This window comes from Myripristis murdjan, chromosome 1, assembly GCF_902150065.1.
Source record: "Myripristis murdjan chromosome 1, fMyrMur1.1, whole genome shotgun sequence".
Lineage (NCBI taxonomy): Eukaryota > Metazoa > Chordata > Actinopteri > Holocentriformes > Holocentridae > Myripristis > Myripristis murdjan.
In genome coordinates, this window is record NC_043980.1 from 5,115,397 (window position 1) to 5,128,102 (window position 12,706).

General features: G+C 44.3%; 1 protein-coding gene across 2 annotated transcripts in view; it reads right to left on the minus strand.

The window, feature by feature from the left end:
- The window catches only part of usp34 (ubiquitin specific peptidase 34), a 115,349-nt gene that overhangs the window by 42,303 nt on the left and 60,340 nt on the right, over positions 1–12,706 (minus strand). For both annotated transcript variants that reach the window (XM_030078030.1, XM_030078106.1), the window contains exons 24-31: positions 7,458–7,620; positions 7,126–7,252; positions 5,714–5,864; positions 5,482–5,582; positions 4,244–4,459; positions 2,807–2,932; positions 771–893; positions 575–658 (exon numbers count right to left, since the gene is read on the minus strand). In XM_030078030.1, coding sequence (XP_029933890.1) covers positions 575–658; positions 771–893; positions 2,807–2,932; positions 4,244–4,459; positions 5,482–5,582; positions 5,714–5,864; positions 7,126–7,252; positions 7,458–7,620 — 1,091 coding nt within the window. The remainder of the gene's footprint in view (positions 1–574; positions 659–770; positions 894–2,806; positions 2,933–4,243; positions 4,460–5,481; positions 5,583–5,713; positions 5,865–7,125; positions 7,253–7,457; positions 7,621–12,706) is intronic.

The following is a 12,706-nucleotide window of genomic DNA, read 5'->3' on the forward strand; positions in this document are numbered from 1 at the left end:
ATGCAACCTTTCACAATAAAAGCTCATCAGGAAAGATGAGAAGAGGGACCTGCTTCTAATTTGTTAGCTCTACTTTTATTTTATATAGAATTTCACAATAAAAGCTGCACGATGAAAAACTGCAGCGAGGACCATTTAAGACTCAACTGGGGAAAAAAAGGGGGGGAAATATCAGGGAGCTTAAGAGCATGCAGTGTGCAGCGTGTTCTCTCCTCCTTTTCTAACTGCATGGAAAAGATCCCAGCTAACACAGTTACTGTTTGGAAAAAGGAGCTCAGTCACTTTTACTGCCAGGACATTTGACATGAGACACTTTGGACTTTTACTGCAGGACATTTTTACTGCACTACTTCTACTTCTACTGCAGTCACATACCAGCAGAGGAACAGTACTTCTACTTCTACTGCAGTCACATACCAGCAGAGGAACAGTACTTCTACTTCTACTGCAGTCACATACCAGCAGAGGAACAGTAGTTTGTAGTGTGTGTGACTCTTTTCCACCTCTGCGTGTTTGTGAGGGACAGACATGAGGAGTTTGAGGTCAGTGTGTGTGTGTGTGTCGGTTTCCTCACCTTGCAGCTCCAGCTGTTCTTGCTGTTCTCGATCTGATCCTCACTGGAGTCATCAGAGTCCGGGTACAGGTCACTGTAGCTGCCCTGCAATGCATACACACACACACACGCGCACACACACAATGTATGGACCTGTCTGTGAGAGAGAACGTGTGAATGTGCAGTGTGTGTGTGTGTGTGTGTGTGTGTGTCTCACTGTGGACTCTCGGTGGATGCGGCGGTTGGGTTTGCCCAGAGCCTCGATGATCTCCAGAGCGTACAGCAGCTTGTGGGGGCTTTTGATTCTCAGCAGCTCCTTCCAGCACAGACCCTCTCCGTTCTGAACACACACACACACACACACACACACACACACACACACCCAAAAAGCCTCTGTTATTTATCATCCGTCTGTGTTCGATGTTATTTTTGGAGGAAACGCTGTGAATCACTTTCTTGGAGATCTTTTTTTCTCTCAACGTGCATCTTCTCTACCTCGACTTTAGTTACAGATTTCACGCATTTCCCACAATGCCGTTCAAAGACACCCAGAGGAGGATGACAGAAGGGATGTAGAGGTTTCAGAGGGTAAAATATAATGCTTTTTAAAGACCTTTTTAAGAGAGATTTTAACAAAATTTAAGACTTTTTTTCGAACAAATAATCATATTCTTACATACATCAGCATCTCAGGGGAGCGTAAATGTTAATCCCATGTTTGTGATCAAGTGCAGGGGCGACTTTCAGCTTGAAATATGATCATTATTAATGAGAGGGTTTTATGAAATGTTGTCAAAAGATTTTATTAAGCACTGTAAGTGTCCTTTAGCTGGTGTTGTAATTAATCTACCCAATATTTGTTCCACAGAACTTCACATGTAAGTACAAGGATTTTCTAGGATTTCTTCTTATTATTTCTTATTAACTGTAACAGGTAAGCATAAAGTGAGTGGAGTTAAACTACAAGAAGAAGTACATAGAAATACCTTGATAAATGAAATCAGATTAAATGTTTTATGTTGACATTAAGATCTCACAAAGTTAAATTTAAGGTGTAAAAAACTTAATTTAAGACGTTTTAGATGTTTGTTCACGTCTCCAGCTCACGTCTGCATCACTCTATCAAATCTCAAACTGTCTTGTTGCAGCAGTGCATTCTGGTCTACATGTGGCTCCTCTCTGTCCTCTGTATCGTTGAACGTCGGTGCAAGACATTAGGTTGGTTTCCATCCAAATATATCGAAATTTTTGAGCGAATTTTGTCAAAATGCGCAAAAGAAAATGCGAATTTTGTCAAAATGCACAAAAGAAAATGCGAATTAATGCCTGTTTCCATTAGTTTTGTTTTGCGATTATTGAGAGGAGAGTGCGCCGTGAGATGACGTCATAAGATAGCGTCTGTGTGTCGACTGAACAACAACAAACACTCAGCTGACACTCAACAGCTGATCATGGACAGATTCCTGCTGAACTTGTCGGCTCTTGGGAGAAGTCTGCTTACTATTTTGGCAGCGCTAACTTCGTACCCAACCATCCTAAATAAGGAATAAGAGACTAATAATAATAATAATAATAATAATAATAACTAATAATAAGACTGTAGCGTAGAAGTGTGACGTGGTATCCGGTCCAGTCATCGTTTATTCGCTAAACCTGTTTCCACAGCAAAAAGTCGCATTTTCTTTTATCGATACGCTGAGAAATCCACCCCCTCCAAGCGTAAAAACTTTTTTGCGAATTTTCGGCTGTTTTTCGAATTCCTGGCGTTTCCATCCAAGTTTTTTTTTTTTCGCAATTTCTGAAAATGCAAATAGAAATAGGTGGATGGAAACCCGGCAAGTGGCTCACCCCCTGGGATGAGGAAAATTACCTCCATTGTGAAATACTCTCCACCCTGCTGCTACGACGTTTCTGCTGTTGACACTGTTTATTCTGTTGTTTACACTGCTTATTCTGTTTTATCTATTTATTCTCTCTTGCACTCATTATTATTTAGCTCTTGTTTTTTACGCACTAGTTATATAGATTTTATTTTAATTATTTAAACCGCCCCACAATTCCATCTCTGTCGTAATCCGGAAGCCAAGCAACGACATTTCGTTGCCAAAATCTCACTGCTGTGTTTTTGTGCAATGACAATAAAGAAAGTCTAAGTCTAAGTCTCTAGAAAGGTGGTCTCGCTCTTTTGCTCGTGAGGGAAAACCCGCTGATGTTTTCCTCCAGATGTTTCAGGTGTTGTGCGGTGGGACTGACCGTGTCGTCAGAGATGTTCTGGAAGGCCAGCAGCATGTTGGGACACGTGGGAAGCAGCATCAGAAGCTCCCAGACCCGCCGAGACAGATTCTCTGCATGGAGGTGAAGCTCCTCGCACCGCGCGCTCTGCATGGACAGAAACACACACACACACACACACTTACATTCAAATACTCACTGCACTGAAACAGGCACATGCTGAGGCTCTGAATAATAATAATCAGCCATTTGTTCACAGATGTTTTTTCATCTCTTTCGTATTTCAGGCTCACAAACATTATTGCAGGAAATTAATCTTCCAAGACTGTAATATCATAAAGCAACATGATAAATCGGCGGTCACGGGCGATTTGTCTGAGACTGAGCTGAGGTGACCTTCACTCTCCTCGATATTTGCTTTCCTCGAGGAGATTTGAATCTTATTCCACTGCTGAGCTGATTATTGCGCTCTCGTTTGATTGCGTTTGTTCAGGACAGAAAAAACGACAATTTCTGCTTCATTAATGTGCCGAGTCAGCCGGAAGATAAAACATCAACAATATAAAACATCATTAAAAAACACCATTACAAGAAGAGCCAAAATGAACAAGCACCCACTGTTTATATTACCGCAATGTCCTAAATGCCTTTTTTATGAATATATAAATTAGTTTGTTTTATGAAGGAATATTTGGATATTATGGCCTAAATTAATTGATCTATAAAAACAAATTGGGTGTAGCAGCACACACTCCAAGCAAACACACACAGAAACAGAGACGCTGAGTCACCGGTAATTTCAATCACAGAAATATATTTCATAATAAATAATTTTTAAAAAAAATTTTCTCCTCATCCAATTGGTTGATTTTAATCTATTTAAAATTGCCAATTTTTTGGAGTGTTTTTTTTTTTTTTTTTTTTTAAGTCAGCAACATGCACCTGAATGTGACAAATAATCAAGTTTAAAGAATGAGCTGCAGCCACAGTGACTTCGTGCTCCTAAAGTGTTGACTGAACAACAAATTGACAAAAACACTGTCGGCTGTTTATTTTAAACCTCTAACAGTGTAAATGTGCAGAATCACTTTCAATACCTTCATGTTTTTACCCATCCTTTTATGTAATGTCTATGTTTTTATGCTTTTAAATGTTTTCACTTTGTTGTGTCTCTGTCTCTCTGTACCTTGACCACATCAGATTCCCTACAGGATAATAAAATGTACCTCAACCTTAACCTCCCCGCAACAAATTATTTGCATACCAAAATGATATTTAAATAACAACCTTACAAACCAGCCCTACTGTCCCTGTCTGTGTTTAAATAAATGCAGAAGTAGATGAATAACTAAGAGACACCGTCTTGGGAAGCTTAAAGCCGCCGTGTGGAACAGCCGAGCCAAAATAAAAACCCGAAAATCAACTGTGGCCTGTTTCAGAGCGGAAGCCGGCAGTCACCTCGGGGCTGTCCAGGCTCCGCTCGGCGCTGGCGCTGGGCGGCTTGAAGCAGGCGAGCATCTCCAGCAGGTCGAAGAGCGTGGTGAGGTGCGGCTCCTGCAGCAGCAGCAGCATGGGGATGTGCTCCTTCTGCGGCGGCGGCAGGCAGGAGGCCGGCAGCTGCACGCCCTCGCCCTTCCTCTCCCTGCGCGGAGCTCCCAGAGACACAAACACCATCTGAGGGAAACACACCGACACCATGAAGGCCACTGTTGCCTGTGTGGTGATTTTCACAGGAAATGCCGCAAAGTGCCAAAGATGGGGAAGTTGAAGTACAGTGGTCCCTCGTTTATCACGGGGGTTACGTTCTAAAAATAACCCGCAATAGGCGAAATCCGCGAAGTAGTCAGCTTTATTTTTTACAATTATTCTAGATGTTTTAAGGCTGTAAAACCCCTCACTACACACTTTATACACTTTTCTCAGACAGGCATTAACATTTTCTCACTTTTCTCTCTTGTTTAAACTCTCAAAGTTCAAACCTTCGTAGAAAAATAAGTCCAGTATTATAGAATGAACGCATTCTGTACTGTACAGGAGACACGGCACGGTCTTGACAATGGTTTACAGTCCCTTAGCCAATCAGGACGCAGAACACAATGCGCTGTTAAAAAAAACAAACAAAAAAAAAAACATGCAAAATTGCACTAAAAAAAATCCGCGAAACTGCAGCTGCGAAAGGTGAACCGCGTTATAGCGAGGGACAACTGCATACGGGATGCAACAGTTATATATATATTTTTTACATTTTTTAATGACATTTGAAAATTTCTCCATATGCAACAATGACTTCACTGTCCACTTGTCGGATTAAAATAAAAGATCTCTCTTTTCCAAATAAAATTAAAGTGTCTGCTTAAAACAGGCACGGCAGGCATAATCTTTTTCTTTTGATCTTCTTTCTCTTTTAGACCTAATTAAGGGCTTGTTTGAAAAAAAGAGACCAAAAAAAAAAATGCAATCAAAAAACAGCGAAGGCCAACGCAACATAAAACAGCAAAATTACGGATTAATTAAAGGTTAGAAAGTGATTAAAAATACATGATAAAAGATTAAGGGGAAAAAAAATACAGCAACAACGCATACAGCACAGCATGAAAACGCGCTCTTATTTAACAGCAGATGCAGATTTGGAGGATGAATTAAAAATCAAATCAAATCAAATCAAATGAAATAACGGGATGTGAAGCGGCAGAGACCTGCATGTCCTTGAAGCCGAGCTCGTGCAGCGTCTTCTCGTCGTAGTCGGTGGTGAGCTCGTGACCGGAGGAAATCATCCTCACCGGCCCCATCAGGCCTCCTGCGGGACAGAGGACAGGCGTTTAACTTGGACACCCTGAGCTCCTCTCCCCTCCCTCCCTCCCTCCCTCCCTCCCTCCCTCCCTCTGTCTCTGTGGCCCCGGCAGGTGAAAAGCATCGTGGGAAGCTGACCTGGGAAGTCTCCGGGCTGCCGGCTGCTCTGTCCGAACTCCTGCAGCTGGGCCTGCTGGTTCATCTGCTCCTTCTGCAGGTTCTCGTACCAGTGCGTGACCTCGGCCCGCAGGTCGGCCACCTGGTCGCTGGGGTACATCTCGATGGTCATCTGAGGACAGAGCAGGGACACGGCCGGAGCCCGGGTCAGAGCGCTTTGTCGCTCAGGTGCACCGCGCCGACGCTGGCACTGATATTCTGGTCATTATTTTCGATTGAAAGAGATAATACTTTCATCTGGTTATGATAAAAGCCAGCCAGTGTCGCCCACCTCTGATATGACGTCTGTGATAGTAGCTGGGTTTCCACCCAAATATATCGAAATTTTTGAGCGAATTTTGTCAAAATGCGCAAAAGAAAATGCGAATTTAAGCCTGTTTCCATTAGTTTTGTTTTGCGATTACTGGGAGAAGAGTGCGCCGTGAGATGACGTCATAAGACAGCGTCTGTGTGTCGACTGAACAACAACAAACACAGCTGACACTCAACAGCTGATCAGGGACAGATTCCTGCTGAACTTGTCGGCTCTTGGGAGAAGTCTGCTTACTATTTTGGCAGCGCTAACTTCGTACCGAAACATCCTAAATAAGGAATAAGAGACTAATAATAATAATAATAATAATAATAATAATAATAATAACTAATAATAAGACTGTAGCGTAGAAGCGTGACGTGGTATCCGCTCTAGTCATCGTTTATTCACGAAACCTGTTTCCACAGCAAAAAGTCGCATTTTCTTTTATCGATACACCGAGAAATCCACCCCCTCCAAGCATAAATTTTTGCGAATTTTCAGCCGTTTTTCAAATTTCTGGCGTTTCCGTTTCCAAGTTTTTGGGTTTTTTTTTTTTTTTTTTTTTTTTCGCAATTTCTGAAAATGCGAATAAAAATTGGTGGATGGAAACCCAGCTACTGTTTCATGATTAGAGAAGTAATGAACACACCGGTGAAGCCCAGAAGGAGAACAAACCGATTTGGTAACGGAGATGAATGCATGAGGCACCAGCTAGATGTGACAATCAAGACACAAAATGGAAAAAAGCAGCAAGATTTCTCTGTCTGGACAACGAGGCTCAAGTGCTTTTGAAACATTTCTTCCATTTTCCCTGCTTGTTTTTTAGTTTTTTCTTGCCCGTTATGAGGATTAAGCCAGGGGGTGTCGTCCTGGTTTGTTTGTTGTAAACTTGGACATGTAAAGCTCTTTGAGACTGTAAACAGTGATACTGGGCGATAAATGAAATAAATGATTCAGCTCATGCTTTCGACCGGAGTAATTACGCTTTCTTAGGTACGCTGAACTGTAATCCCCCCCTATTATTTTCCTCTACATGATGTTTGTTGCTGCAGGTGGGCGGTGTGCTGGGTGCGGTCACCTTGTCGGGCAGGCCGGCCGGCTGGCACACGATCCTGAGCGGCAGAGACTGTTTGTCGCTCAGAGCCTTCAGGTGGCTGCTGATGCCCGTCCCCTCGATCTGCCACTGACGCAGGTGGTAGGCAAACCTGCAGCGAGAGCGAGAGAGAGAGAGAGAGAGAGAGAGAGAGAGAGAGAGAGAGAGAGAGAGAAGGAAACAGTTTGACGTGCCGCTCTGATGTGTTTCTCCACCGTCAGCGGTCAGTGTAGCTGTGAGTGTCGCTGTGTGTGTCGCTGTGTGTGTAGCGGTGTGTGTAGCGGTGTGTGTAGCAGTGTGTGTAGCGGTGTGTGTACCTGCGTCGGAAGGCCTCCAGGTGTGTTTTGAGCATGAGCAGCCCTCTCTCGATGCTGGTCAGGCTGGAGTGAGCGTCCTTCTCCAGGTTGGCTGAGGCCATCAGCAGACTCTCCATACACTTCCTGATGAACTCCTGCTCCTTCTCCAGGCCCGTCTTACCAGCTGGACACACACACACACACACACACACAAACACACACACAGACAACAATTACTGATATGGCAGCAGATTTGAATGAAAACAGACATTTTCTATGAGGATTTTGCACCAACATGGCTGAGCAAAGGTACTTAGGGGGCTGTTTTCTCAAACAAATAACTTAATTACAGAATATTCAACATTATTACACATTGCCAACCAATTCTAGAAATGCACACTGAGGAAATAAGTAATAAATAAATCTCCAGAGTATCATTACTGTTCATTTTCGGTCAATTGCTGACCATTTAAATAAAGAATTATTTTTTAAAAATGGTCTCACTACAATGAAGTGGGCACTGTGGGGGCTAAAATCATCACACATGAATCAAATGCGGCTCATTGAATCCACAAGAGTCTCAGCTTTCCATATTGGTTGACATACGACCATATCAATATATGTGTGATAGGCCAATAATGGCCGATAATATCAGCTGACTCTTATATCAGTCAGGGCACAAATCAGAATTACAGAAGAAAACTAGACTTTATAAAGTTTCTGAAGAAACTTTGATGTGCTTGCCTTGCGAGCGCCTGGACATGCGCTAAATCACCAGCCCTATGCTGTTTGTAGGTTGTGTAGTGTTGTTGCTCTTGCCCAGGCGGGGAGTTGAACCCTGGTCTCCTGCATGGCAGGCAGAGACACTATCCACTGTGCCACTGGAGCTTGTGTGGGCGGAGCCAGAAATGAGGCTCTATGAAGCACACAGTATGAGTGACAGTGCTGCTTCTGTGAAAAATCACCTAAAAGTAGTGGTCAAACTACTGCTTTGTTCTCAATGACAGTAAGTCCGAGCAGAAAATAAAAGGTATCATGAGAAAGGCAAGGCTTTGGGCTTTCAAACTGTGTCAAAATTATTTTCCAACTCCCAAAAATGCCCACCTTAGAGCGAGTTGGAAAAGTGTGTCTTTCTGCTTCTCTCCTGAGACTTTGCATTCCAGATATAATGGGAGTCTATGGGGGAGAGAGCTGGCACTCCTGCCTCGTTAAGGGTCACAGTTTAAAAAGTTGAAGCTACTTTGCTTTTGTATTTGCATTTTTCAAAGCAGAACTAGTTTTCCTACTACTTTCCAAAAAATTATGCATGTGGAGTGAAAATTGTGGCCAGGAGAGCAAGTTAAAGACAAAAGTTTTAGGCGAATTTTAAGGGCTGCTCCACTCTAGCCCTCAGGAATGCCACTCTAGCTCACGCAATACACACTCATTCAAAAGTCAGAGGCGGCTCAAAAATAACTCCAAACTTAAACTGTGTTTTATGCCAAACTAAAACAGACATGAAAAATTGAAGATGACACACATAAAGTTGAACATCTGCTGAGTCATTTAAGCTTTGAATGGAGTCTGTGAGCCAAAGAATGAGGGAGCTGTGAGGCTTTGAAAATGCATGAGTGTCTGCCGATTTCCCATTCTTTTTCTATGAGGGCAAAATCGTGATTTAAATTGTGAATTATGAAAAATCCCAAAGTCTGATCGGTTTGAAAATTGACACACCTCTTCATCTCCACAAGCTGCACATTTTTCGTATTTGGTGCGTGGATGCAGGTCAAAAGCTCTGGGCCCTGGAGCCTTCTGAAGTTTTGGCCATTCATTTCGGATGGCCGGAATTTTCAGGAAAATTGGAATTTTGAGAATTCCGTGGGTCGGATTCCTTATAAAAGTAATAGCACACCTCTCCCAATGGGGCCACACATTTTCCCAATTCATTGTGTGGGCCTAAAACCAAAGCTGTAGGAGGAGTAGCGCGCCGAAAAAAAGTGGAATAATAAAATATAACTAGACTTTATAAAGTTTCTGAAGAAACTTTGATGTGCTTGCCTTGCGAGCGCCTGGACATGCGCTAAATCAGCAGCCCTGTGCTGTTTGTGGGCTGTGTAGTGTTGTGGCTCTTGCCCAGGCGGGGAGTTGAACCCTGGTCTCCTGCATGGCAGGCAGAGACACTATCCACTGTGCCACTGGGGCTTGTGTGGGTGGAGCCAGAAATGAGGCTCTATGAAGCACACAGCATGAGTGACAGTGCTGCTTCTGTGAAAAATCACCTAAACATAGTGGTCAAACTACTGCTTTGTTCTCAATGACAGTAAGTCCGAGCAGAAAATAAAAGGTATCATGAGAAAGGCAAGGCTTTGGGCTTTCAAACTGTGTGAAAATTATTTTCAAACTCCCAAAAATGCCCACCTTAGAGCGAGTTGGAAAAGTGTGTCCTTCTGCTTCTCTCCTGAGACTTTGCATTCCAGATATAATGGGAGTCTATGGGGGAGAGAGCTGGCACTCCTGCCTCGTTAAGGGTCACAGTTTAAAAAGTTGAAGCTACTTTGCTTTTGTATTTGCATTTTTCAAAGCACAACTATTTTTCCTACTACTTTCCAAAAAATTATGCATGTGGAGTGAAAATTGTGGCCAGGAGAGCAAGTTTAAGACAAAAGTTTTAGGCGAATTTTCAGGGCTGCTCCACTCTAGCCCTCAGGAATGCCACTCTAGCTCACTCCATTAGTGTGTATTGCGTTTGGAATTCCGACTTCAAACTGGAATTGTGGAAAAACGGAAAGTCTGATCGGTTTGAAAATCGAAACACTGATTCTTCTCCATAAGACGCACGTTTTTCGTATTTGGTGCGTGGACGCAGGTCCAAAGCTCTGAGCCCTGGAGCCTTCCAAAGTTTTGTCCATTCATTTCCTATGGCCGAAATTTTCAGGAAAATTGGAATTTTGAGAATTCCGTGAGTCGGATTCCTTATAAAAGTAATAGCACACTTCTCCCAATGGGGCCGCACATTTTCCCAATTCATTGTGTGGGTCTAAAATGAAAGCTGTAGGAGGAGTAGCGCGCCGAAGGATTTGCAGAAAAATAAACTATAATAAGAAAAAGAAAAAGAAAAACTAGACTTTGTAAAGTTTCTGAAGAAACTTTGATGTGCTTGCCACCCTTGCGACCGCCTGGCCATGTGCTAAACCGCCAGCCCTATGCTGTTTGAAGGTTGTTTGGTGTTGTTCGAGGGCTAGAAGGCAGCTACTGTGGTCCGGGTATTGTCCAGGCAGTTGTGATCATCTTTTGAGTGATCACTAGCATGTCTCTGGGCAGCTGCTATGGTATAGTGGGTGGCTGCTATGGTGCTGATAGGTGGTTGCTATGGTGTTCCTGATGGCTGCTATGCTGTTGCTAGGCAGTTGCCAGGGTGTTCTCAACGGTTGCTAGGCAGTTGCTATGGTGTTCTTGATGGTTGCTAAGGCCTTGCTAGGCGGTTGCTATGGTGTTCCCGGTGGTTGCTAGGGTGTTGCTAGGTGGTTGCTATGGTATTCTGGGCGGTTGCTAGGCAGTTGCTATGGTGTTCCTGATGGTTGCTAGGGTGTTGCTAGGCAGTTGCTATGGTGTTCTGGGCGGTTGCTAGGGCGTTGCTAGGCGGTTGCTATGGTGTTCTGGGTGGTTGCTATGGTGTTTCTGTGGTGTTCTGGATGGTTGCTAGGGTGTTGCTAGGCAGTTGCTATGGTGTTTGGGGTGGTTGCTAAGGCATTGCTAGGTGGTTGCTATGGTAGTTAGGGTGGTTGCTATGGGGTTGCTAGGGTGCTTGGGGTCCTTGCTATGGACTTACATTAGTGTCTGGGGTCAGTGCTGGGATGCATTGGCTGCAGTGCTAGTGGCCCTTGAGACAGAATAGGAGAGATACAAAGCCGCGTGTGTATCTCTGTGTCAGTGAGAGGGGACTTTCTCCCTGGCAGGCTCTCCGAAAGTTCCGCCATTAGTGTGTATTGCGTCCGGATTTCGGCTTCAAACCGGAATTGCGGAAAAACGGAAAGTCGGAGCGGCTTGAAAATTGACATGCCGGTTCCTCTCCACAAACTGCACGATTTTTGTATTTGGTGCGTGGACACAGGTCAAAAGCTCTGCGTGCTGGAGCATTCCGAAGTTTTGGCCAGTCATTGTCTATGGCCGAAATTTTCGGGAAAATTGGAATTTTGAGAATTCCGTAAGTCGAAATCCTTATAAAAGTAATAGCACACTATTCCCGATCGGGCCGCACATTTGGATATTTCATTGTGTGGGCCTAAAACGAAAGCTGTAGGAGGAGTAGCGCGCCGAAAAACGTGCAGAATAAGAAAATATAATAATAAGAAGAACTAGACTTTGTAAAGTTTCTGAAGAAACTTTGATGTGCTTGCCACCCTTGCGACCGCCTGGCCATGCGGTAAACCACCAGCCCTATGCTGTTTGAAGGTTGTTTGGTGTTGTTCGAGGGCTAGAAGGCAGCTACTGTGGTCCGGTTATTGTCCAGGCAGTTGTGATCATCTTTTGAGTGATCACTAGCATGTCTCTGGGCAGCTGCTATGGTATATTGGGTGGCTGCTAAGGTGCTGATAGGTGGTTGCTATGGTGTTCCTGATGGCTGCTATGCTGTTGCTAGGCAGTTGCCATGGTGTTCTCGACGGTTGCTAGGCGGTTGCTATGGTGTTCTTGATGGTTGCTAAGGCCGTGCTAGGCGGTTGCTATGGTGTTCCCGGTGGTTGCTAGGGCGTTGCTAGGTGGTTGCTATGGTATTCTGGGCGGTTGCTAGGGTGTTGCTAGGCAGTTGCTATGGTGTTCCTGATGGTTGCTAGGGTGTTGCTAGGCAGTTGCTATGGTGTTCTGGGTGGTTGCTAGGGCGTTGCTAGGCGGTTGCTATGGTGTTCTGGGTGGTTGCTAGGGTGTTTCTGTGGTGTTCCTGATGGTTGCTAGGGTGTTGCTAGGCAGTTGCTATGGTGTTTGGGGGGGTTGCTAAGGCGTTGCTAGGTGGTTGCTATGGTCATTAGGGTGGTTGCTATGGTATTGCTAGGGTGCTTGGGGTCCTTGCTATGGACTTCCATTAGTGTTTGGGGTCAGTGCTGGGATGCATTGGCTGCAGTGCTAGTGGCCCTTGAGACAGAACAGGAGAGATACAGAGCCGCGTGTGTATCTCTGTGTCAGTGAGAGGGGACTTTCTCCCTGGCAGGCTCTCCGAAAGTTCCGCCATTAGTGTGTATTGCGTCCGGATTTCGGCTTCAAACCGGAATTGCGGAAAAACGGAAAGTCGGAGCGGC